This window comes from Ruditapes philippinarum, unplaced genomic scaffold, assembly GCF_026571515.1.
Source record: "Ruditapes philippinarum isolate M1 unplaced genomic scaffold, ASM2657151v2 ctg4020_1_1_1_1, whole genome shotgun sequence".
NCBI classification, from domain to species: domain Eukaryota; kingdom Metazoa; phylum Mollusca; class Bivalvia; order Venerida; family Veneridae; genus Ruditapes; species Ruditapes philippinarum.
The window spans coordinates 20556-48382 of record NW_026867016.1 but is presented as its reverse complement, the minus strand read 5'-3'; the positions used below and the strand labels follow the sequence as shown (position 1 = coordinate 48382).

At 34.8% G+C, this 27827-nt stretch overlaps 1 protein-coding gene across 1 annotated transcript; it reads right to left on the bottom strand.

Moving 5' to 3' along the window:
- Nucleotides 1-152: 152 nt before the first annotated feature.
- LOC132734496 (sperm-associated antigen 7 homolog) lies at nucleotides 153-27827 on the bottom strand. The gene is made up of 7 exons (XM_060721240.1): nucleotides 27670-27827; nucleotides 21186-21253; nucleotides 16812-16900; nucleotides 13234-13318; nucleotides 11698-11787; nucleotides 3527-3677; nucleotides 153-759 (listed from the first exon to the last, which is right to left on the bottom strand). Exons 1-7 carry the CDS (start codon nucleotides 27746-27748, stop codon nucleotides 548-550), a joined length of 774 nt encoding a protein of 257 aa, XP_060577223.1. The 5' UTR covers nucleotides 27749-27827; the 3' UTR covers nucleotides 153-547.

Sequence of the window (27827 nt, the reverse complement as noted above, 5' to 3'; positions counted from 1 at the left end):
CAGGGATAAACAATGGCTGCAATTCTGATGCCTCAACCCTTAAAGGGGAAACCCTCAGCCACAAGAGGGTTATGGGGAATGTAAAATTAACACTGTGTTGGACATCATTTATACAAAATAACCTTATGAGTAGGATAAAACAACCGTTCAAGGTAATTAAGCAAATGTAATCAACCTTAAAAGTTGAAAAGGATATTTTGTTGTAAAAACTTTTAGTGTGCATTGATGCTTGATTTCATGATTATAATTTACAAAATACTAAGTTATGCATACATGACTTTTTTTATAATCATGATTTTTAGATCAAATAAAAAACATGACACAGGAATCTACACACAATTGTGTAGAGAAGATTAAAAAAATAATTGTAAATAACTATTACAAAATAAGTGTGCCAAAACAAGAAACATACTTAATGTATCACACAAACTGCGTCTTTTATAAAACCTATACAGATTCTGTTTGATTAACTTCACTGTCTTTTTAAATAATACAAACAAGAATCCTAAGCACTCTTTGAATTAAAACTATAATCAAACATTAAATATCAAGACTGTGTCGAGTATCTGATTTTATCATTTGTTACATCCTCAGCAGACTGGTTTACTTGTGTTTCACTATTTGTTACAGACTGGTTATCACTTCCATCTGTCAATCCAGACTGTGTGACACTGTGATCAGTTTTTAATTTTTTCTTTGCCCTCGTTTCTGCTAGCACTTGTTCTATAGTTCTCTGGTCTCTTTTATTTTCACTTGAAACTGTAAAAATAATAATATAACCATATTTCTTTCTTTAAGACAATCAAATATTTTATTATGAAAAGAAACAAGAGCCACAGCCAAGCATAGACCATATGAGACTTTTTCTTATTTCTAACATAAAAAAACTAAAAATCAAAGAATAATGTTGTAAAGAGTACTTAAGAAGACCACATCTGACATCAGCACCTCGAATCCAGAGTGCCAAGTGGGCCATTTTTGGTGAGCAGGACTGGCACTGTAAGACGATTTGTTTGTTTTGGGTTTCACATCACATCGACACAGTATAGGTCATATCGCGACCTTCCAGCTTTACTGGTGAAGGAAGACCTCAGGTGCCCTTCTGTGCATTATTTCAGGCACGAACCGGCACCTGTGTAGAACCAGCGATGTTCCTAAAGCTAGCTGGACTAAGCTTCCTCACATGAAAGAATCCAAAGTCCCTGTCGGTATTCGAACCCACAGCTGTGAGGAGCAAGTGGCACTGTAAGATGAAACAAACAACCTGATGAGGTGCCCAATGCTGAGGCTCATCAGATACTTGTTTGTTTGTTTGTTTCATTTTACGCCTTTTTCAACAGTATTTCAGTCATATAGGCGGGTAGTTTCCTAACCATCGTTCCTGGAGAGTTACACCAGTACTAGACTACCTTCCTCCGCGCTAAACTACCAAAGCATCTCCCGGGGATCGAACCCACGCCAGAAGTAACTGGATTAGAAGTCATCGACTCTAACCCCTCGACCACGGAGGCGGTCTCATCAGATACAAGTTTGATCTTAACAGTCAGGTCATTTACATATCAATGCATATTTAATCAGTTAACATGATTGTGTTGTCATAAGTGTTGTTTCCTCCCAGTATGAACAAAGTTGTTCATTACAATTAAAGGCCAAAAATGCCTCAGATATGCTATCATTTTTATTTCTTAAATAGAGGATATTGAATGACTGTACTGAATTTATTGCACAAGTTGAATAAAATTATATTATGCAAGCCTCGATGCTCTTTCTATTACTTCAATTATGCCACTGTGGAATGATCTTAACAGTATTTATCATAAAGGTCAAGGTAAATCTTTATTTTTCAATTATCAATTCTGTCAAACTATTTCATTTGTTCCAATTTGTTCCAATATGAATCAAATCAATAAATAAAATAGCTATGACAATTCTCGTAAATTTATAAATCTGACCCTGACAGTCAATGTCATTTTAAAGGTGAAGGTCATAATTAAATAATACATTATAATCCATTGTTCCTGGAGATTTACACCAGTACTAGACTACCTTCCTCCGTGCTAAACTACCAAAGCATCTCCCGGGGATCGAATCCACGCCAGAGAGAAAACATGATTAGAAGTCATTGACTCTAACCCCTCAACCACAGAGGCGCGGTACTTCAGTTACCACTGGGACATTACTTCAGGAGTGATATCACATTTATCACATTTCTGAGAAGAACATCAACCTCCCTTTCATAAAAGATAATATGAAAGGATTTCAATTTAAGGAACATGTGATTTAAAGTTGGATATTAATTTCATTTTGCATTAACATAGAACATAAATCCCTTTTTTTTTGCAGGGGGGGGGGGGGGGGGGGGGGTGTTTTTTATGCCAATTTCTACACATTATTATTCATGTCTAGGATGTAAGTCCACCTTACCAGTTTTCCTGGATAACTAAGCAGTTATTATTAATTTCTGTACAAGTGACCAATTACCTATCTTAATTGCTTCAGATTTCTACACAGCCTTTGTATCAGTGTAAAAAAATGACCATTAGTCAAACAAGAGCACGGCATGCATGTTAACACACGTTTGTAAAAATTCTAAGTTAAAAAGTGGCATAACTTCAAAAGCATTGCTTTCAGAATTTTGCCCCTTGTCTAACAACTGCAACCTTGTTATGATATGCAAATGTTCCAAGTTTGCATGTCGATAACTTTAAAAATGTTTGAATAATGGGCTACATCACAATTTTTGCATGACGACAATGATGATGAGGCCACAGCGATCAAAATAGCTCTACTTTTTCTTCACAACAGACTAGTTATCTAAGGATTGCTGACCTCGTGGGTTCAAACCCCGTCAGACAAGCCACTGTTTCCATGAGCAAGAACCTTTGCACTCATTGCTTAATACTTGTTGGTTCCAGGAACAGATTCGAAAGTGTTTCAATAAGCTTATAGCTGCCAATACAATCAAACTTAAATAAATCTGATTAAACTAACAGACTAGCTAAACATTATAATGTAGAAATCCTTACTGCAAAAACCATATATTATATGATCTATTCTAACACGACCAGCATTTTTCCCTATTGAACATAGAGGAACCGAAAGTGTGTGTTATTATGCTATAAAATCACTGTTTGACGTTCTATATTTAGACATGTGACGTCATCATTATACATGTGACGTAACCACTAAAAATGTGACGCGCTGAAAATAAGTAGTGCAATTTAGCTAATTATAATGTACGGCAGCATTTATTTGTTGATGTCGTGTTAGAATCGAAATAATATATCCAAATCGGTGATTTTACTGCTTGGTAACATCACTGTTTGGAGTTCGGATGCGGATCATTATATCACTCAGGCTACGCCCTCGTGATATAATTCCTCGCATCCGAACTCCAAACAGTGATGTTATTGAGCAATAAAATCACAGATTGGGATATATTATTTCTTTAATATCTTTCCTTATTCAGATTTGTTAACAAGAATTAAATTTCAACTGTTGTTCAATACAGGAATAAACCTATTACCAAAGCCATAAGATCTGTTAGTGAATGTGGACTGGGCAGCATCTTTAGCAGCAGTGTCACCTATCAGATGTTTATATTTATCCTTGTAGTTGGTGTTTGGTTGTATCACCTTTCTCTTATTTATATAACTAGACTCCTGCTCTTCCTGTGCCTACAATATTTAATAATTCTCGTCATATATATAACAATAATTCCTGGAACATTCATCAGGCATTTCCCCAGCCATTTTGGGGAAAAGTACCTTGCACAGTTTGGAAAATTTTGCAACACACAATCCCTAAATCAAGAAAAATATTTGGTACCTATTAAGCTCTTTTGGCATAGTATTTTTGAATTCCTAGACAAAACCAAATCAAAACAAAGCAATAAAATTTTGATGATGTGAGGAAATATCTGTTTATTGGCGACGCCAGTGAGCATTGTCGTCTCTTATGGAATGCTTATTTTTTGCCCATGGTAGAAGCTCTTCTTATAAGCATGTTGTGCTAATTAGTTTTATTATTTATTTGTAAACATCAAGTAAACAAATATGTTGTTATATTTGTATGTATAGAGCATGTGCATTGTGATATTATTTTTCATGAAATTGCAGGCTCAGTTAAACAGCTTGTTACAGTACGCTCACCGCGGGTTTTGCTTTTTCCGCGATACCACCGCGGACGATTTTTTTCTATCGCGGACAAACGCGGGGGTTCGTCCGCAATGAGAAGCCTAAATCCCCGCGATCCACGGTGTTCAGTTGTTTCCACCGCGGACAAAATTCTGACAACCGTTCTTCATTTATCGATAAAATCAGTCACCCGTTTCCCGCGGGGGAACGCCATGGTCAGTTGGTCAGTATAAATTAACCTCCAAAAATAATAGATGTTTTATTATTTTTAACGTCATCTTTTTTACACAATGACTTGAAAATTGACCACAATCGTCTCCTTAAATGTTATTATACGTTAAATTATTTGAACGGAATTTGAAATAAAAATAATTACAGCTGTACTTGATTTTGTTGTTGTTTTTAATATTTTTGTTATAAACGTCCACAAAACTATTCGTCCACATACCAACATTTTAACAACAACTGAAATCGTCATTTATCACTGTCATCTTTACTTGTTCATTCCTTGTGGTTCTATAAGTATTTTTGCTGTTAAACTATATAAAAAATAATATTTGAAACTTGAAACATAATAAAATAACAAAAGTATAACGTCAAGTTTAACAAAATTCTGCAAAAAAAATCTATAAAAAAATAAAAAAGAACAAGCAAACAAACTACTAAAACAAAAATGAAAATAAACTTCAACAGTTGATACAAACTTCAAAACATATACATTACGCTCACACCTGTAATTAGATAAATCAAAATATCATTTAATGTATATTTTGGTGAAATAAACGCTTTCCTTTAATGTTCCAAATAAAATATAAGACTTTATGATCAACATGCAAATAAACAGAAACAGTAAAACGCATCTGACAATTGAAAGAGACATCCTGGAATATTGCCTGAATAAAATTGTTGAGGGTTTCAAAGTTTTTAAATAAGAAACAAAAGCTGGCATATAAATTGTTGTAGTATCTTTTTCATAAATGTCATATGCCGAATTTTTCATTATTTGACTTCAAGTTTCTCACCACCATGAAGTTGCGACGACAATGATTTATCTTGATGTCGAATACATATTATGCATTACCCAACTCAATAACAAGAAGAAGAACAAGAAAAGCACTGCATTTGTACATGTACTTTTATTACAACAAAAAGAAAGAAAACAAACAAATTTTACATATAGTTACATGTATACGTATACTGATGTTTAAATACAGTAATTAATTTTTAAAATTTAAGGTTTCCACCGCGTTGACCGGTGTTTGACCGCCGCGTTCCTCCGCAATTTACCACTGCGTTCCGCGGGGAAACGGTTTCAGCCGCCGATTTATGTCCGCGGTGGTGAAAATTTTCTGTCTGCGGGGTCACGGGGACAATATCTGAGCAAATTTTCGTCCGCGGTAAACCTCATCCGCGGGGTCACGCGGGTTTTGAAAAAGTCGCGCTGAGCGTACTGTACATGTACATGTAGATACTGGAAATACACTTGTTAGATTGGATATCACAAATTTTACTTAGATTCTGATTTTTTGTTAATTGGAAAAAAATAAGCATATTTGCCATTGCCATCATTGGGAATGTTTATGATAATCAAAACCCATTGTCAAACTGGGAAAAGGCCTGTTCATACTTGTTATCATATAAATATAAGTTCCAGGAACATTCATAATTCTAATTATATCAACATAAGTTCCTTAAACATTCATAATTCTTATTATATCAACATAAATTCCTTAAACATTCATAATTATTGTTCTATAAACATAAATTCTTGAAACATTCATAATTCTTGTTATATAAACATAAATACTTGAAACATTTATAATTCTTATTATGTAAACATAAATTCTTAAAACATTCATAATTCTTGTTATATAAACATAAATACTTGAAACATTCATAATTCTTATTATGTAAACATAAATTCTTGAAATATTCATAATTCTTGTTATATAAACATAAATTCTTGAAACATTCAAAATTCTTATCATATAAAAATAAATTCCTGGAACATATATAATTCTTATTATATCACCATAAATTTCTTAAACATTCATAATTCTCATTATATAAACATAAAATCCTGAAACATTCATTATTCTTATTAAAAGCCTATTACCTATTATCATTAGTTCTTATCACAGAAACATTACTCAATTAGTTCAATCTTATTAAAGGCACATTATGCCTTAGAAATCCGTATTTTTAAAAATTCTTTAGAAATGTCAAATATGTGTTTAATAATGTTTTAATAATGGAAAGCATATGAGATGTAAAACTGCTGAAGAAAATTGCGCTGAATATGTAGTAATGTGTTGTAAAGGCAGCAAAAAGTAAACAAAGTAGTATTTTGACTTCCATACACAATACACATTCACTATGATTATACCCATTGCAAACAGAGCAAAGGAAGTAAGAGATGGCCCATCTATGTGGCAAATGAGTATTTTTTGGAAACTGTAACAAGATACCAAAAATAACAAGAGGGCCATGATGGCCCTGAGGTCGCTCACCTGTATAAAGGCACCCGGAGCGGGGCCAGTTTAAACCCCAGGGCTTTTATTTGAACAAACTTGGAAGACACCCATTAGAAGATATTTCACGATGTTAAGTTTTTACTACACACATATAATGAAAAACAACAATCTACCCCCTCCTTCCATACCCCCCCCCTCTGGCAGGGCCAATTTTAACCCCAGGGCTTTTATTTGAACAAACTTGGTAGACACCCATAAGAAGATGTTTCATGCTAAACATCTAAGCTCTAGCTCATTGGGTTTTTTTTAAAAGAAGATTTTTTAAGTTTTTTCTATACACATATAGTTTAAACCAATGACACCCCTGGGGCGGGGCCAATTTGACCCAAGTGCTTTTATTTTAACAAACTTTGTAGACAATTACTAGAAGATGTTTCATGCTTAATTTCTAAACTCTAGCTATTTGGGTTTTTTCAAAGAAGATTTTTAAGTTTTTGCTGTACAAATATAAGGAAAATCAATAACACCCGGGGCGGGGCCAATTTTGACTCCAGGGCTTTTATTTGAACAAACTTTGTAGACACTCACTAGAAGATGTTTCATGCTTAATATCTAAACTCCAGCTATTTGGGTTTTTTCAAAGAAGATTTTTTAACTTTTTGCTATACACATATAAGGAAAATCAAGGACCCCCGGGCCGGGCCAATTTTGACCCCAGGGCTTTTATTTGAACAAACTTTGTAGACACCAATTAGAAGATGTTTCATGCTAAATATCTTAGCTCTAGCTCTTTGAGTTCTTTAAAAGAAGATTTTTTAAGTTTTTACTATATGCATATAGAGAAAATCAATGACCCCCTGGGGCGGGGCCAATTTTTACCCCAGGGCTTTCATTTGAACAAACTTGGTAGACACTCATTAAGAGAAATTTCATGCTAAATATCTTAGCCCTGGCTCTTTGGGTTCTTTAAAAGAAGATATTTTAAGTTTTTACTATATGCATATAGGGAAAATCAATGACCCCTTGGGGCGGGGCCAATTTTTACCCAAGGGCTTTTATTTGAACAAACTTGGTAGACACTCATTAGAAGATGTTTCATGCTAAATATCTTAGCCCTAGCTCTTTGGGTTCTTTAAAAGAAGATATTTTAAGTTTTTACTATATGCATATAGGGAAAATCAAAGACCCCCTGGGGCGGGGCCAATTTTGACCCCAGGGCTTTTATTTGAACAAACATGGTAGACACTCATTAGAAGATGTTTCATGCCAAATATCTAAGCTCTAGCTCTTAGGGTTTTTTAAAAGAAGATATTTAAAGTTTTTTCTTTCGGTTGCCATGGCAACCAGAGTTCTGCATGGAATTAAATTCTTTGAACAATTTCTAAAGGTGACCACCAAAGGAACATTCCTGTGAAGTTTGGATGAAATTGGCTTAGTGGTTTATGAGGAGATGTCATTTAAAGTAAAAGTTTACGGACGGACGACGGACGGACGGACGAAAAGCGATCACAAAAGCTCACCCTGTCACTTTGTGACAGGTGAGCTAAAAAGGTTTTGAGAAATGAAAATGATAGCATTTCTGAGGCATAATGGGCCTTTAACTTAAGTGATTTTAATTACTTTCAAATCGCCTTCCTGGAACTAACCAGTACTGGTGTCATATAAGGAAACATGGTATTGACCCTAATAACACTTGAACCAACTATACCTGAGCTGAGAGGCATACTTGAACCCACAATACCAGGGCTGAGAGGCATACTTGAAACCACAATACCAGGTCTGAGAGGCATACTTGAACCCACAATACCAGGTCTGAGAGGCATACTTGAACCCACAATACCAGGGCTGAGAGGCATACTTGAAACCACAATACCAGAGCTGAGAGGCATACTTGAACCCACAATACCAGAGCTGAGAGGCATACTTGAACCCACAATACCTGAGCTGAGAGGCATACTTGAACCCACAATACCAGGTCTGAGAGGCATACTTGAACCCACAATACCAGAGCTGAGAGGCATACTTGAACCCACAATACCAGGGCTGAGAGGCATACTTGAACCCACAATACCAGAGCTGAGAGGCATACTTGAACCCACAATACCAGGGCTGAGAGGCATACTTGAACCCACAATACCAGGGCTGAGAGGCATACTTGAACCCACAATACCAGAGCTGAGAGGCATACTTGAACCCACAATACCAGGGCTGAGAGGCATACTTGAACCCACAATATCAGAGCTGAGAGGCATACTTGAACCCACAATACCAGGGATGAGAGTCAAACTTGAAACCACAATACCAGAGCTGAGAGGCATACTTGAACCCACAATACCAGGGCTACCGGAGCGGGGCCAGTTTAAACCCCAGGGCTTTTATTTGAACAAACTTGGAAGACACCCATTAGAAGATATTTCACGATGTTAAGTTTTTACTACACACATATAATGAAAAACAACAATCTACCCCCTCCTTCCATACCCCCCCTCCCTCTGGCAGGGCCAATTTTAACCCCAGGGCTTTTATTTGAACAAACTTGGTAGACACCCATAAGAAGATGTTTCATGCTAAACATCTAAGCTCTAGCTCATTGGGTTTTTTTTAAAAGAAGATTTTTTAAGTTTTTTCTATACACATATAGTTTAAACCAATGACACCCCTGGGGCGGGGCCAATTTGACCCAAGTGCTTTTATTTTAACAAACTTTGTAGACAATTACTAGAAGATGTTTCATGCTTAATATCTTAACTCTAGCTATTTGGGTTTTTTCAAAAGAAGATTTTTAAGTTTTTGCTGTACAAATATAAGGAAAATCAATAACACCCGGGGCGGGGCCAATTTTGACTCCAGGGCTTTTATTTGAACAAACTTTGTAGACACTCACTAGAAGATGTTTCATGCTTAATATCTAAACTCCAGCTATTTGGGTTTTTTCAAAGAAGATTTTTTAACTTTTTGCTATACACATATAAGGAAAATCAAGGACCCCCGGGCCGGGCCAATTTTGACCCCAGGGCTTTTATTTGAACAAACTTTGTAGACACCAATTTGAAGATGTTTCATGCTAAATATCTTAGCTCTAGCTCTTTGAGTTCTTTAAAAGAAGATTTTTTAAGTTTTTACTATATGCATATAGAGAAAATCAATGACCCCCTGGGGCGGGGCCAATTTTTACCCCAGGGCTTTCATTTGAACAAACTTGGTAGACACTCATTAAGAGAAATTTCATGCTAAATATCTTAGCCCTAGCTCTTTGGGTTCTTTAAAAGAAGATATTTTAAGTTTTTACTATATGCATATAGGGAAAATCAAAGACCCAGGGCATACTTGAACCCACAATACCAGGTCTGAGAGGCATACTTGAACCCACAATACCAGGTCTGAGAGGCATACTTGAACCCACAATACCAGAGCTGAGAGGCATACTTGAACCCACAATACCAGGTCTTAGAGGCATACTTGAACCCACAATACCAGGGCTGAGAGGCATACTTGAACCCACAATACCAGGGCTGAGAGGCATACTTGAACCCACAATACCGGGACTGAGAGGCATACTTGAACCACAATACCAGGGCTGAGAGGCATACTTGAAACCACAATACCAGAGCTGAGAGGCATACTTGAACCCACAATACCAGGGCTGAGAGGCATACTTGAAACCACAATACCAGGGCTGAGAGGCATACTTGAACCCATAATACCAGGGCTGAGAGGCATACTTGAAACCACAATACAGAGCTGAGAGGCATACTTGAACCCACAATACCAGGGCTGAGAGGCATACTTGAAACCACAATACCAGAGCTGAGAGGCATACTTGAACCCACAATACCAGGGCTGAGAGGCATACTTGAAACCACAATACCAGAGCTGAGAGGCATACTTGAACCCACAATACCAGGGCTGAGAGGCATACTTGAAACCACAATACCAGGGCTGAGAGGCATACTTGAACCCATAATACCAGGGCTGAGAGGCATACTTGAAAACCACAATACCAGAGCTGAGAGGCATACTTGAACCCACAATACCAGGGCTGAGAGGCATACTTGAACCCACAATAAAAGGGCTGAGAGGCATACTTGAACCCACAATGCCAGGGCTGAGAGGTATACTTGAACCCACAATACCAGGACTGAGAGGCATACTTGAAACCCACAATACCAGGGCTGAGAGGCATACTTGAACCCACAATACCAGGGCTGAGAGGCATACTTGAAACAACAACACCAGAGCTGAGAGGCATACTTGAACCCACAATACCAGGGCTGAGAGGCATACTTGAAACCACAATACAGAGCTGAGAGGCATACTTGAACCCACAATACCAGGGCTGAGAGGCATACTTGAAACCACAATACCAGGGCTGAGAGGCATACTTGAACCCATAATACCAGGGCTGAGAGGCATACTTGAAACCACAATACCAGAGCTGAGAGGCATACTTGAACCCACAATACCAGGGCTGAGAGGCATACTTGAACCCACAATAAAAGGGCTGAGAGGCATACTTGAACCCACAATGCCAGGTCTGAGAGGTATAGTTGAACCCACAATACCAGGACTGAGAGGCATACTTGAACCCACAATACCAGGGCTGAGAGGCATACTTGAACCCACAATACCAGGACTGAGAGGCATACTTGAACCCACAATACCAGGGCTGAGAGGCATACTTGAACCCACAATACCAGGTCTGAGAGGCATACTTGAACCCACAATACGGGGACTGAGAGGCATACTTGAAACCACAATACCAGAGCTGAGAGGCTAACACTGAAACATGATCCCTGATTCCGGGCAGTAACATGAACCCAGGCTTACAGTATCCCAGACTTGTTCCAAACCAATGCTGTGACACATGACAATGTTGAATAAATTTTCTTTGCTTTTTATATTTGCTACAGTGTTGGCATAGAACAACCCTGTTTCATTGATGATTTTGGCAACTTTCCTGATTTTAGATGTCAGTAAGAATGGATCTACACATTAAACATAACTAGACTAGTATTTACTGTTAACTTGAAAATTACTTCAATTTTTTCATTTTACCACCTGGAGACTAGTGACTATTACAATAATACCTTGAGTTGAGCAATTTGTTTGGCTTTTTCAGGATCCCACTCCTCCTCCCTTCTGTATGCCAACAACTCCTCATCTGATGGTGCAAATTCCTACACAATACAAAAATACATGAGCCACGAAACGACAAAACCAACATAGTGCGTTTGCGACCAGCATGGATCCAGACCTGAGCCTGCGCATCCGCGCAGTCTGATCAAGATCCATGCTGTCCGCTTATCAACTCTATTACAAGAAGAGAAACTGATAGCAAACAGCATGGATCCTGATCAGACTGCGCATGTGCAAATGTGCAGGCTGGTCTGTATCCTTGATGGTCGCAAACGCACTATGTTGGTTTTGTCATGGCGCGGCTCATATAATGACATTATATAAATGTATGTTCTATGAGTTTTGTTGAACAATAGTTCATACTGTCATTTGTATTATCTATTCACAAGTTTGCTGTAGATTTATAAATTCATTTTCATACACATTTTTCCTGAAATAAATGAACTGACTTTGAACAGAATTACTTGTAATTTTTTTATTTTATGGTTTGGTTTTATGTCACACCTGAACAAAGTACAGATAATATGTCAACTTTACAGCATTAACATTGCAGGATGGCTTCAGGTCACCCTCTGTAAATAAATTCAGGTACAAACAGGCATCTGAACAACAAGTGTTTCTTAATCTAGCTGAATGACCTAATCTTACATGTAGAATCTGACAGCACTGGCGAGGCTTGAACCTACAACATTGTGAGGCAAGTGGTTTGATGCTGACGACCTCTTTACAGATATATAATATGGCCATATATAAATTAATGTCTGCTATATAACCATCTCCAAGCATATGTAGTCATATACTATATAACCATGTCCAAGCAGATAAAGTTGTGGGATTTGGCTTTATGTCACATCGACACAGTATAGGTCATGTGGTGACGTTCCAGCTTGACTGGATGGAGAAGATCTCAGATGCCTTTCCATGCAATTAAGTAAGGCATGAACGGGCACCTGAGCAGAAACAAACTAGTTGGAACCAGTACTGTTGCATTTCCAAAAAATGCTATGAATCCCCATTCAGTCAGGTATTTGAAAAAAACAACAACAAAACAAAAGAAAACAACATAATTTTCATGAAAATTAATATACACTCCTGTCAGTTGATTAAACTATAAACACCATTTCAATATCTTTCTTCTGATTTGTTATTGGTTGGGTTTTTTAGTAGCACAATCACTGTAATGGTCAAATGGTGCCTTTCTAGCATATTTGGTGGAGGAGGTCAACATCATGCATTATTTAGGCACAATCTGGCACCTGGGTAGAACCACCCATGTTAAATAACCTGACACGAAAGCTTCAGCACTTGAAAGAATCTAAAGCTAGTGGCGAAATTTAAGCCCGCGAGTGAGTGGTGAGGGGCAAGTGTTTTGAATCAAATGACCTCAACCACTAGGCAGGCAACAGAATTATTTTATTTCATTTTTTTTTTTTTGGGGGGGTGGGGGGGGGGTAAGGGATGGGGGGAGGTGGAAAACCATACATTACCTTTTTCCATAACATCACATATCTATCTTGTTCCTCAATCCCAAAAGAAAATGATGCTAAACTGGCTATATCTGCCACTTCATGACTGAAAATATAAAATCCAAGTCATACTGGTTCATTATAAGCTAGATATAACACAATGTTATCCATAAATATCAAAGTAGCCATGAACAACAAACAGTTACTGGTGGGAGAGATAACTATAATTGTTATAACTTCGTTTTTCAACAAACAAGCATATGGTCACCTAGTAGTATAAGAGCACGACAGAATGTGATGATGTTTTGTAAGTTGGTAAACTTTTTAATATTTTTCATATCACTGAAACTTTTTGTGGCAAATATTAATTGCTTCAAAACATTCTTTTTACTAAATAACATTCGCAGTTGTATTCACCACAGCCACTGACTTGGGAAAGACTTTTGAAATTGTTTAAATATCAACAAACAAGAGGGCCATGATGGCCCAAAGTCGCTCACCTGTATATAGGCCCCTGGAGCGGGGCCAGTTTTAACCCCAGGGCTTTTATTTGAACAAACTTGGTTTGTATATGTATGCATGTATATATATGTATATATATATATAAATATATATATATATATATATATATATATATATATATATATATATATATAATATATATATATATATATATATATATATATATATATATATATGTATATTATATATATATATATATATATATACATATATATATATATATATACATTTATATATAAATATTAAATATATATGTGTATATATATAATATGTATATATCTTAAAAAAAAAAAAAGTCAAGCTAATGAATGACCCCCGGGGCGGGGCCAATTTTGACCCCAGGGCTTTTATTTGAACAAACTTGGTAGACACCCATGAGAACATGTTTCATGCTAAATATCTTAGCTCTAGCTCTTTGAGTTCTTTAAAAGAAGATTTTTTAAGTTTTTACTATATGCATATAGGGAAAATCAATGACCCCCGGGGGCGGGGCCAATTTTGACCCTAGGGCTTTTATTTGAACAAACTTTGTAGACACTCATTAGAAGATGTTTCATGCTAAATATCTTAGCTCTAGCTATTTGGGTTCTTTAAAAGAAGATTTTTTAAGTTTTAACTATATGCATATAGGGAAAATCAAAAGACACCTGGGGCGGGGCCAATTTTGACCCTAGGGCTTTTATTTGAACAAACTTTGTAGACACTCACTAGAAGATGTTTCATGCTTAATAGCTAAACTCCAGCTATTTGGGTTTTTTTAAAGAAGATTTTTTAAGTTTTTGCTATACACATATAAGGAAAATCAATGACCCCCGGGGCGGAGCCAATTTTGACCCCAGGGCTTTTATTTGAACAAACTTGGTAGACACCTATTAGAACATGTTTCATGCTAAATATCTTAGCTCTAGCTCTTTGAGTTCTTTAAAAAGAAGATTTTTTTAAGTTTTTACTATATGCATATAGGGAAAATCAATGACCCCCTGGGGCGGGGCCAATTTTGACCCTAGGGCTTTGATTTGAACAAACTTGGTAGGCACTCATTAGAAGATGTTTCATGCCAAATATCTAAGCTCTAGCTCTTACGGTTTTTTAGAAGAAGATTTTTTAAGTTTTTCTTATTGGTTGCCATGGCAACCAGAGTTTTTAATGGAATTTAAATTTTTGAACAACTTTGAAAGGGGTCCACCTAAGGATCATTTCTGTAAAGTTTGGTTGCAATTGGCCATGTAGTTTAGGAGGAGATGTTGTTTGAAAAGTTTGACGCCATTTTTTGAAGGACGCACGACGCACGACGCACGCAGAGTGATGACAAAAGCTCACCTTTGAGCACTTCGTGCTCAGGTGAGCTAAAAATAGATAAAACATAATATAAAATGTAAAAATAATCAATGATGCTGATTTTCCAGTCATTTTAAATTTTTTCTTAAAAAATTAAGTGTCGACTTAAACTACTGTTGTTGGGTAAAAACACCATGTTTTGTATACCTCATTATGGACCTTAAAAAAGTCCAGTTTACTTTTCATAAAAAATATTTGTGTTTCGAAAAGTTTTGAATGTATTTTCTTTTGGTGGTTAAAAAAAAAATAAAAGGAAAAATGTAGTATTGAAAAAAAATATGTGATTTTTTCCTTATCCGGTGGGGTTTTAAAAGGTGGGAAAAAAAACTTAAAACAAAAGTCTTTTGTAAACAACGAAAAAAGAATGTTGATGGGCCCCAAGATGACCCACAATGATTGTTTTGTCGTTACTGACGACAGCGGAAATATGACGAGAGAAAGAAAAAAGGAAAATTTTTTTCCTTCCCCCTTAAAAGGGGTTGGGGCATTATATTAATATAATTTTTAAATGCCCTCTTGTTTTACCTGTTTAAAAATTTAAAATCTAATTTAAATATCCCTCAAAGTATGCTTCAAAAAAACAGAAAAAAAGTAAACAACGATGCATAATCCCTATTGACCAACCCCCTGTAAAGTTTCATGACTCTAGGTCAATTATAATTTGGCTTTACCCCAAAAGTTGATTTACCATTTTTAACTTTTTGGATCAAAAAGTTTAAAAGTAGGGAAAATTACGGGAAAAACCCAGGTGCAAAACCCCTTGTGCCAAATTTGTGAAAAGTTTTTGTCTTTAAGTTAATCATAAGTAAGAGTGTTGTATGCCTTAAATGCCTCCTCATGCAGCCATAATGTCATATGTTATAATAATAATTAGTTCCAAATTTGTATGCACCAAACATTTTTTTCATTCTATGTTCATTAAAGGCTCTTCAATGTTAACACAAACCATTTTTATATTAAAGTTCAAGGCCCTGAAATTATTTAGTGTTAACCTTTTGCAAATTGTATATAGCATATTTGTAGCCAAGATAATGATTAGAAATTATGTTTTTTTAAAATCTTTTCCAATTTCAGGGGTTAAATGTAAAAAAATTTGAAAAAATTTAAAATTGACCTGTATTTTTGGAAAAAATCCACTGAAAGCCCCCAACCCGTTTCCCCTTTAAAAAAAATTTGAAATTTAAAGGGATATAAACAGTCCAAAATTTTGTTTTTTTTTGTTTTTTGGTTAAGTACCGCACCAAAATACTCTTTCAAAAAATAGTGAAAAAACAAAATTTAAAAATTTTTCCCCATATTAAAGCAGAAAAATTTTTGCAAAAATTATCGATTTGTCAGCCCCTAAAAAAATTCCCTGTTATTCCTCGTGTGATCTAACTGGTCCAAATTTGAATTTGAATGTGAACAACAGTTTTGGAGAAAATGAGCCAAAACTGTAAATTTCTTATTTTTTTCAAAGTTAAAGATGGGTAACAAATTTGTCATTTACCATTAAAATAGTCAATCTTTTTTTAAATAAATAGCTAATTTACCTCAATTTTACAACAAAAATGAGCATAATGTCACTTTTAAGTAAAAGCATTGTTATATAGTCACTATCCAAAGTCACTTATGACAAATTTAACAATTTAAAATCTTTGTGTTTGTTTCTTTTCTTTCCTTTACTTGGTAATAATTGCAAACTTAACAGATGCAATATGATCTAATGGGAATTATTTTTTTTAATAAAATGTACATACACAATAGCACGCTGAGTTTTGTCCATAGGCTCTAACTTTAATTTCTCCTCACTACCATTCTTTATAAAACTGTTGATTTTTTTCTGAATCTGCAAAATGACAATAATGTTGATGTTACACTTTTGCTCCCTAAAAGACAAATATAATTATCTATACCACTACCATTGGTTAAAGTTAAAATTGTCAAAATACAAGAATGCTATAATTCTGTCCATACATTATCATTTCATATTTTGATATAAAAGTTCAATTCTAACACTATCGGATTTTTTTCTATATAAACAAAGAAGGCCCGAAGCGTGCATTATTCTGCAACAATGCACTCGCCGTTCTTATTATCTGCCTGTGTATTTTCACATTGAGGGCACCATTTTGTTTGAAAAATCTGATAAATAAAAACAATTTTTTGTCGAATTTTGTTGTGAAAACTATCTAGAATGATAGAAAATAGTCTAACTAAGAAAATAAATCCGAACACCAATATCTTTAATTCAGTCGTTAACGCTGTACAGACGTTTAAAGTGTTGTTTACGTGACGTCACAATGTAGCGCCAAACAGCACGTGCAAAACAATCAAATCAAGTACGCTATTTTAATATCGCAAACGAGTTTAAGTTTTACATTTATTTCACTTTTAATCATTTGTATTCCGCTTGAAAAATTATAGAGTGAAATAAAAAAAAAAACAAGTTTTTAACGTTTTAAAAATTCGTTTTCTAAAAAATGTTTTAAAACCCCGGTAGATTTAACGACGTTTTTTTAACCCTAAAAACCCCTTTAAAAAACGTTTTATTAAAATCTGGCGAAAAAAAATTTAAAACCCAAAAACATGCCCAATTTTTTTAAAAAATAATTTTTTTTTTTCTTGCGTGTTGAGGGAAATAGATATTTTCTTGTGCATTTTGTATTAAAAGCCGGTTTTGTTCAAATGTTTGAAATTTAAAACCCCAGGCTATCGGCCTTTGTGATTTTATTTCTGATTTTAACTCAAACCGTGCTTATTCTCAACATGCCTCAGAAATTTAAATCTTTTCCCAAAATTTTTTCATATAAAAATGTGCCAGGTTACCATTTCCATAGCTTAAGCCATATATCAAATAATGGGAAATATTTATCTAATAAAATGTACATGCACAATAGCACGCTGAGTTATGTTCATGGGCTCTAACTTTAATTGTTCCTTAGCTTGCTTTTGCCAGTGAAAGTTCGGGTCTGGCCAGGATATATTGATTAAACTTGCCTGAATCATGGCAATTGAGATTCTCCTGATCCATTATGATGTTTCTCTAAAGATTTAATGTAAATCAAGATCTTTGGTAAAAAAATCAAACTGCAGACGCCATTTCAAAGTTAATACTGTCCAATCTCTAACGCAGTGATCTCCCCTTACAGGTACTGGCCGTAGCGTAACCAGTGCGCGGAGTTTGAATACTGTCAATGAAAACTGGAAATGGACATAAATATGACTAGGAATAAAACTTTACCGAATGCGTATGATGAATTGATTCTGTAACAACATCAGCATTCGACAATGTTTTATACATGTGCATTTGGTAATGTTTTATACCTGGCCAAGAGGTCGATATTTTAGTCGAGTGCGAGTTATATCAAAATAAGTATTCAGTTATGTTGAAGATTATAATTTTTATTATAGATCTATCAAAAGAATGAAAAGTGTAATAAACATTAACAACATGTAAATGTATAAAGGCGATTAAACCAATACAGACAGGTAATAGTAAAGTTGAGTCTTATGTTTAATTTTTACAATTTTTGTTCATCAAAACGCAGGGCAAGTACATTTTATGAAGGGCGGGTATATTTGAAGGGTAAATTTGACCCTAGAAAAATTCATCGAGGCCTGAAATCTATGATTGCTATTGAAGGCACTTGAGTGCTATGGAAAGTCACCGATTAATATGGAAAGTCAATGGTTGCTATAGTAAATACTGTGACCATTATTAAAAATGCTGCTCAAATCAATTATTTATACTTCGAGTTACACACTACAACATCTGTGACCAACTTAATATTTTTTTGCTTGAATTTACAAATGCACAATACTGAAAGAACATATCAATATCGTGAATTATGACAATTGTAATATTTTACAAAACATTTACTGCACATTTCATTTCAACATATTCAAAGCATTTTCCGGCTTATCCATTGCAAATTTATAGAGAGATCTTGTTTTTGTCAATTAAATGTAATTTAAATGCCACTGATTGAAAATAATTTGTTATTGTTTTTTATATCGCCGATTCGACACCATGTTATCGTAAAGAGGGATTAAAACGTGACATCACTTTAAAACCTGTCACTATAGATACTGGTTTTGACTGGATGACTCAATAACCAAACTGACAGGTTTTGTTTTCGTGCCATTACATGTCTAGATTTTACAAGAGCGATCAGTAATCACATGTGTCGCCTCATGATGGCCAATTTCATGTTGGGACAAATTTTGTGACAGACGGATAGACAGACGGACAGTGCACAACTAGACTAACCACTTTGTACTGATCATTCCTGTAAAATTTGGATAAAATTGCACCAGTAGTTTATGAGGAGTAGTCCGGACAAGCTTTTGCGTATCTGGCAACACACAGAAAAAAACACCTTTTTATCAAAGGGCCATAACTCGGCCAAAAATCATTCAACCGGAAAACCCGTGCAATATGCGCAAGGACTTGAGCTACAGATCAATCCTGTAAAGTTTCATTGAAATTGCATAAGTGGTATAAGAGAAGTAGTCTGGACAAACTTTAAAAATAAAAAATTAAAGGGCCATAACTCAAACAAAAATCATTGAACCGGAAAATGCTGACAATATGCACAACTAGACTTGGTACTGATCATTCCTGTAAAGTTTGGATGAAACTGCACCAGTAGTTTATGAGGAGTAGTCCAGACAAGCTTTTGCGTATCTGGCAACACACAGAAAAAGAAACCTTTTTATCAAGGGCCATAACTCGGCCAAAAAATCATTCAACCGGAAAAACCCGTGCAATATGCGCAAGGACTTGAGCTACAGATCAATCCTGTAAAGTTTCATTGAAATTGCATTAGTGGTATAAGAGAAGTAGTCCGGACAAACTTTAAAAATAAAAATTATTAAAGGGCCATAACTCAAACAAAAATCATTGAACCGGAAAATGCTGACAATATGCACAACTAGACTTGGTACTGATCATTCCTGTAAAGTTTGGATGAAATTGCACCAGTAGTTTATGAGGAGTAGTCCAGACAAGTTTTGTGACGGACGGACGGACAGACGGACGGACAGACGGACGGACAGACGACGGAGAAGTGATCCCTATATGCAATATATGCAAAATGTTTGTGGTTTATACCGTATCTTAAAGTTGTAAAAATATTCATTTTTTGTGTTCTTCATTTTGTGGTGATTTTATTGTTGTTTAATCATAATTTGTTAGAGCTTGGGCTCGCCAGGTGTCTTGTTTCGTATAAAAGACGTATACGTGAAAAGATATTTCATATAAGTGGCTGATAAATGATGTGTGTTTGTTTTGGGTGTAAATAATGATCAAAGTTCTTTGTTTTGGGTGTAAATAATAATCAAAGTTTGTTGTTTACATGTATATATTAATTTAAAATAAAAAAGAATAAAAATACCTAAAAAAAAGATAGTGTTAACTAAACAATTACATGCTAGTTTTCCAACTGAAAATATTTCACTTTTATGTCAGGCGGTGCTGCCCAGCCTCCATATCTTAAAAATTGGTTCTAGTATTTATTACTAAATCTTTTCTTAAATTAAATAACATCAAGGCAAACATTTCTCCTGACAATTTTGATATAGCTCTTCCTCACGTTCATCTTCTTTTGCTTTACGCTCGGCCTCAAATCGCCGTTTATCTTCTTCACGTCTAATATTTCTCTCTTCTCTATCAAGATATTCTGATTCTTTCTTTTGAACATAATCACGTAACTCCCCGTCCTTCAATCCAAGCCTCTCTCCCATTGATACCCATTTATCATAATCCATAATTGCTTAATAATGCTATTAAAGAAATAATAAACTTTTACGAAACCCGTAAAGTAAACACTTATTAATCAACAAAATGGTGTACCTCTGTAGCACCGACAATCGTTATTCCACAAAAAGCACCCATGGCCCTTTTGCTGCTGATTTTTTTGCGTCATTTTCATTTATTAGCGCCAATGGCGCAAACTTGTAGCCTCAGCATTTATGATCTCTGCATGACCGAATGGCAGAGGAATTGCATTAACTAATAGCTCACCATGAGAACATTGTCCTCAGCTGAGCTAAAAATACCTATATCTTTGAATAATCAATCTTTAAACTATTTCAACATGTATAAAAAATCTAGATAAAAAAAAAGAAACCTGCTCTCTGAAATCCTGTAGTTTTTTTCTTTCTTTCTCCTGCTGTTTTTCTATCATTTCTTTCTGAGCTGAAATATATTAAGGTGTATTGAATAGAAAATAAAAATATATCTACCAAAGGAATACTGATGCATGATGACACTGGGAAAAAGCACGGGCGTTCAGCACATTTGTCTTGCCAATGATAGTCAAATTATCATAAAATAATCTCCCATTGATCATTAACATCCAGCACCCTTTTACTATATAAAATATACAATCAACTGATATGGTGAATGCCCAATAAAGCTTGCCTGATAATTATTTTTGATATCAGGTTAGTAACTGGGCGCCACCATTTTGAAATCCCTTTGAGCTAAATATAGATATCAGAGTGCTTTTAATGAGCGTCTATATAATTTAGACTTTTGCTAGCAGACGCATGCTAAATAAAACTTCCGGTGAAAGAATGATGTGCAAAATCAGAAAGTAAAAATGCATTTCATTTATAAAAGTTATAGTAACGTTTATAAATATAAAAAGTTACTTTAACATATCCTTTTTTGATAAATTAGCACATTAAATAATAACGTTAAAGCAACAACTGTGATTAGAGTTTAACAAAAATGGTGAATAGGATTTTCCAAACGCCAACGCATGCGCAGTGGTCCCCCTTTACGTTTGGAGATTTTCAGAATATTCCGAGAGCTCCTACGATAGGTTGAACACCACCAATTTTTTCTTTTTGTTCGCGGTACAAAATACCTGCAAGAAAGATCTGGTTTACACGTACACTAAACATGTTATGATAATTAAATCATAATTCATAAGAGCTTTCGGCGCCATAACAAGCACCTAATTTCATATTAAAATAAGGACAGATTGCCCCTTGTAGGTAGTCCTAATGATGAGACCTATACGTAACCTTTTTCATATTTATCATTCATTTATCTGATATTTTACATTTTTCATTTTCCATGTTAAGTTAGGTCTTAACAGATCTTTGCAAAATCGTGTAGCAAACAAATTAACATTAGACATCAATTTAGATCTAATACATTTAAACAATTAAGACAGCGTGTATTTACATTAATTTTGACCTATTAATGAAAAAAAATTAAAAAATAAATACCTTTTAACAAAATAAATAAAATGTCACATTTGAAAAATCATGATTAACCCTTTCACTGCCATAGGGACGGCTTAAGCCGTCCCTGTTATTTTCGGCGTATTTGCCATATGGACGGCTTTAGCCGTTTCTACAATAATAATAGTAATAATTATAAATTAATAATAACAAGCAAATTCGTTGAATTTATATCCCCCGCCGAGTACTGGTTATTATTAACACAACAACTGAAGACATAAGGCTTTATTTATATATTAATCATGGCATAAACTGTAATATTCTTTGAACTTGAAGCCTTGTACTGTCAAACAAGAAATTTTTTTAAGTTTTCACTATATACATATAAGGAAAATCTATGACCCCCTGGAGTGGGGCCAATTTTGACCCCAGGGCTAAAATTTGAACAATTTTGGTAGAGGACCTATAGGTTATATCATATACCAAATATCAAAGCTCTAGGCCTTGTACTTTCAGACAAGATTTTTTAATTTTGCATTTTTGAAACTCCTTTTCTGGCCCTGTGACCTACTTATGCAACAGACCGGAACCATTTGATCAACTTTGGCAGGGGACCACCCTAGGATCATTCCTGTAAAGTTTGGTTGCTGTGCAGTCATTTGTTTCTGAGGAGATGTTGTTTAAAGAAATTGCTGACGACGCACGACAACGGACGGTGGGGGATCACAATAGCTCACCTAGATGTAAAAACATCTTAATCTCCAGACTTTATTGCCATATTCAAGGCATCAAGAAGGGATCTCACAATTTTCAAATATTTTTAAATGTTATTGTAACAAATCATTTTAATTCTTCTTTAATAAAAACTAGAAATGTGTCCATGGGACACGGGTGCCCCCACCGCGCCACTGTTCTGTCAATCTTATGACTCTAGGTCAAATATTTTTTTGAAAACTAAAAATCTTTTTACTAAGTAAAGGGCAAGAACTTTACAAATACTGAATAAATCCCCAAGCAAACCCCAAGTTGAAAATTGCAAATTTATACTACTGTAATTCAAGGGCAATAACTCTAACAAAACTGAAAAAAATCCACATGCAAAGTCCCAGGTTCATAGCTTCACAGTGAGGTGAATCATTATTCCTGTAATTTAGTGATGTTGATCATTATTCCTGTAAAGTTGGTCGATTCTAACACTCAAGGATCAAATAACAACATAATGAAACAGTTTTTACTAAGTCAAGGGAAATAACTCTACAAATACTGGATAAATCCACAAGCGAAACCCCAGGAACACACTAAATATGCTGAGCAACTTTCCAATAAGGTTTAATGACTCTATGTCAAATCCTTTTTGAGTTACATGCGACACATGTTGAAAACTGCAAACATTTTCTAGGTCAAGGGCAATAACTCTAAAAATACTAAATAAATCCAGACGAAAATACCCAGGTGCACAACTACACATGCTGATCAACATTCCTGTAAAGTTTCATGACTCTAGGTCAAATCCTTTTTGAGTTATGTGCGACACAAGTTGAAAATTACAAAATTTTACTAAATCAAGGGCAATAACTCTAAAAATACTAATAATATCCAGACGAAAATACCCAGGTGCACAACTACACATACTGATCAACATTCCTGTAAAGTTTCATGACTCTAGGTCAAATACTTTTTGAGTTACATGCGACACAAGTTGAAAATTACAAAATTTTTACTAAGTCAAGGGCAATAACTCTAAAAATACTAAAAATATCCAGACGAAAATACCCAGGTGCACAACTACACATACTGATCAACATTCCTGTAAAGTTTCATGACTCTAGGTCAAATACTTTTTGAGTTACATGCACACAAGTTGAAAATTACAAAATTTTACTAAGTCAAGGGCAATAACTCTAAAAATACTAAAAATATCCAGACGAAAATACCCAGGTGCACAACTTCACATGCTGATCAACATTCCATAAAGTTTCGTTGAATTCCAGCCATTAGTTGCAGAGAACTACTCCGGAAACGAAAAAAAATTTTTTACTAAGTCAAGGGCAATAACTCTAAAAATACTAAAAATATCCAGACTAAAATACCCAGGTGCACAACTTCACATGCTGATCAACATTCCCATAAAGTTTCGTTGAATTCCAGCCCTTAGTTGCAGAGAACTACTCCGGAAACGAAAAAAAATTTTTTACTAAGTCAAGGGCAATAACTCTAAAAATACTAATAATATCCAGACGAAAATACCCAGGTGCACAACTTCACATGCTGATCAACATTCCCATAAAGTTTCGTTGAATTCCAGCCATTAGTTGCAGAGAACTACTCCGGAAACGAAATTCGGACGGACGGATGGACGGACGGACGGACGGAAGGACGGAAGGACGGACGGACAACGCCAAAACTATATCCCCCTCCCGATTTCATCGGCGGGGGATAATAATAATAAAAATAATTATATATATAAAGAAAATTATACCATCGACAATAATTATTATTATACTAACAGAATTGGAAACATATATAATTATTATAATACTAATAACAAATAATAATAATTATATTAATTAATAATATAGTAATTTCTTAGAAAATCCTCTGGCAAATAGGTGAACAATAAAACAATAACCCTCTGGCAGCGAAAGGGTTAAATCCTCATTTAATTTAAATACCTTATACAGCCGATATACAAATCATGAAATGGCCGCCATACAGCGCGAGAAATCTGATTGGCTTCTTCAAATGCAAGCGTTTAAATGAGTCCAGAAGTTTCTAACAGAATATTTTGTCAACGAAATAATTGCCCATGCACCGTCAGTGTGTTCGAATATATTTTTCCGTTCAAAAATTTGGAATCAATCTGTAAAGCACTTTACTTCACCAGTATGGCTGATAGACAAAAATACATTGATGTTTATATTTTATTTTTAATTGGTAAGTACATTGTTTGAGAGTTTTTGTTAATGATTGAGCATGAAATTGAAAGAAAAAAAGATAAGCTTTTCAATTTTGAATAAAGCTTGAAAGGCAAGACAATAGACATTTTTAGATTTTTTAAAATTGCTATGTGTTTATTAGCAATAACTATTAGACGTCAGGCTTGACTGACATTATCCCTGGTTCTCGTATTCTCGGGGTTTCTCGTATTCTCGGGGAACAATTAAAACGGATGGAAGCGACGCTCGCGACTCCCGTCGATATCCGAAAACATGTCTATTTAGCAGAGCATTTTCATTTCTATTAAAAAAATAAAGAAATGTGACAAAAGTAGATAAAAAACAAAAATAACTGTGAAAATAATCGTAAAATCCAGAGAATAAACATTAAATTTATCTATTTTTTCTCCCAAAATAATCAATTTTCTAGTTTTTTCCATGTGTCAGAAACCTGTAGCGGGTCTCTGACGCAAGACGCTAAAATCAAATGACGGTCTCACACTACTATTTATACAATACAGCTCAAAATATTTGTTCCACGAATAGATAGTTTAAAAAAGATATGAACTCCAATAATGAAACATTGTTTATCCTAAACACATTTCATTTTGGAGAACTGCAATGAAAAACAGTAGTATTTGTTGCTTAATGCTCATATAACTAATAAGTTAATAAATAAACGTAAACTGAATTATATATTAAAGGGATTGTGCATGTAAATAACAACAATAAATTGAGTTCAAACAATTTTTGGAACAGTCAAAATCATTTGGTACAAGAGGCCTCAAAATGAACCTAAAAGTTTCATATGGCATGCCAAGCTGTTATTGAAACACAATCAAATTACAGATTTAAGCCATTTAACACTTAATTAGGTGTGGCACTAATGATTTGAACTGGTATGTAGAATAAAATCATAGCGACCAGCCTTAACAACCAATCAAATTCCACGAGAATACGAGAAAGCACCTACTTCACATAGAGGGTGAAGGTCAGTATATACAAGCAGAAATATCTTTTGTTTTGCTTACAGTTACGATCTTTCTTTCTTTATATTTTGTTAATAAGGTATTTCTCTGTGTATCAGGCTAAAAATACTGTAACATAATGTTTTATAAATATTATGCAACCAAGTTTAGTCCTTAACCCCCCGAGAATATGAGAAAACAGGATAAACTATAAAAAGCCTCAGTGATTTTTTTCCCTGTATTTTACAGCCGAATAAAGGCTGTTTCCCCTAGCTAAAAATAGGTATATGTTCCCCTAAAAAAGCTAATATTTTCCCCTGTAATGCCCTGTGCACTTCACCAGAACCATTACTTAACAGCATCTGACTTATTATAATCAGCTATTCTGCTATGTACCATGCATGATAAATTGAATTGAAATTAAAATTTTTATAAAATGTGTGGGTACATGTAAATTCCACTCTCAGTTGTTGGAATTTGATTTCCCCCTTTTCTGATTTATCCCTCTATACTTTCCCCTTCAGAAAGCCACAGGTTGTTTTGAAAATTGGAAAAAAAATCACTGAGCCTGTAACGTATAATATGCGGAAAGTCCGAGCGGGGCTGTAGCGCTCTTAGATAACATGTATGACGCGAATCAATTCAAATGAAATCAAATTAAAAGTAAATGAAAATTTCAAAAAAATATAATATTATATCCTATACCTAATGAGCTGTGAAAAAATCCTTAGTTAACTGGGTGCCGCCTTTTTGAAATCCTTTAAAGCTAAATATAGATTTCAGAGCGCTTTTAATGAGCGTCTACATAATTTAGACTATTACTAGCAGACGCATGCTAAATAACACTTCCGGTGAAAGAATGATGTGCAAAATCAGGAAGTAAAAATGCATTTCATTGATAAGACTAGAGTAACGATTATAAACGTAAAAAGTTACTTTAACATATCCTTTTTTGATAAATTAGCACATTAAATAATAACGTTTAAACAACAACTGTGATTAGAGATTAACAAAAATGGCGGACGGGATTTTCCAAACACCCACGCATGCGCGGTGGTCCTTTACATCCGATGATGGGTTGAACACCACCAATTTATTTATTTTGTTTACGGTACAAAATACCTGCAAGAAAAATCTGGTTTTCATGTACAATAAACATGTTCTGCTGAAATCATAATTCATAAGAGCTTTCCGTGCCATAGGTAGCACCTAATTTCATATTATATTGGACTATCTACGTAGGTTGTCTTTGCTACAATATTCAATCATTGTCAATCAATGTATTTTACCGAATTTTATTCTTCTAACTTTTGTTGTCTGTATTGAACAGTTAAGTACCACGGAAATATGTGGCACCAGTATATTATTTTCTTCAATTATGACAATGTATGTCATAGATGTCATTCGTCCATTAAATTAAAGCGAAAGTAAAAACTAATTCGCGAATTTATATTACATTTACATACGTGTCTATCCTTCAATGAAGGCTTCATGAAAAATTAAAGTCTTTTAACCTTTGATCTTTTTCTTTTCGGCATCACTGGCAGATGGTGGTTTTTCCATAGACCCAAGTATAGACCCTAGTAGATCCATTGTAATGGGTAAAACTTTTTTTTTGTATTTTCTTCGTAATCTTTAGACGCTTGAATTCAATCTAATATTCGGAAAACCT

Bases quoted from the DNA above. Each gene is read 5' to 3' on its own strand.
- LOC132734496 (XM_060721240.1), bottom strand. From the start codon at position 27,748: ATGGATCTACTAGGGTCTATACTTGGGTCTATGGAAAAACCACCATCT. The intron at 11,788-13,233 runs GTAATGTATGGT...TGTATTGTGTAG, and splicing joins ATGTGATGTTATGGAAAAAG to GAATTTGCACCATCAGATGA. The intron at 760-3,526 runs GTAATAGGTTTA...TTATTTTTACAG, and splicing joins TAACAGATCTTATGGCTTTG to TTTCAAGTGAAAATAAAAGA.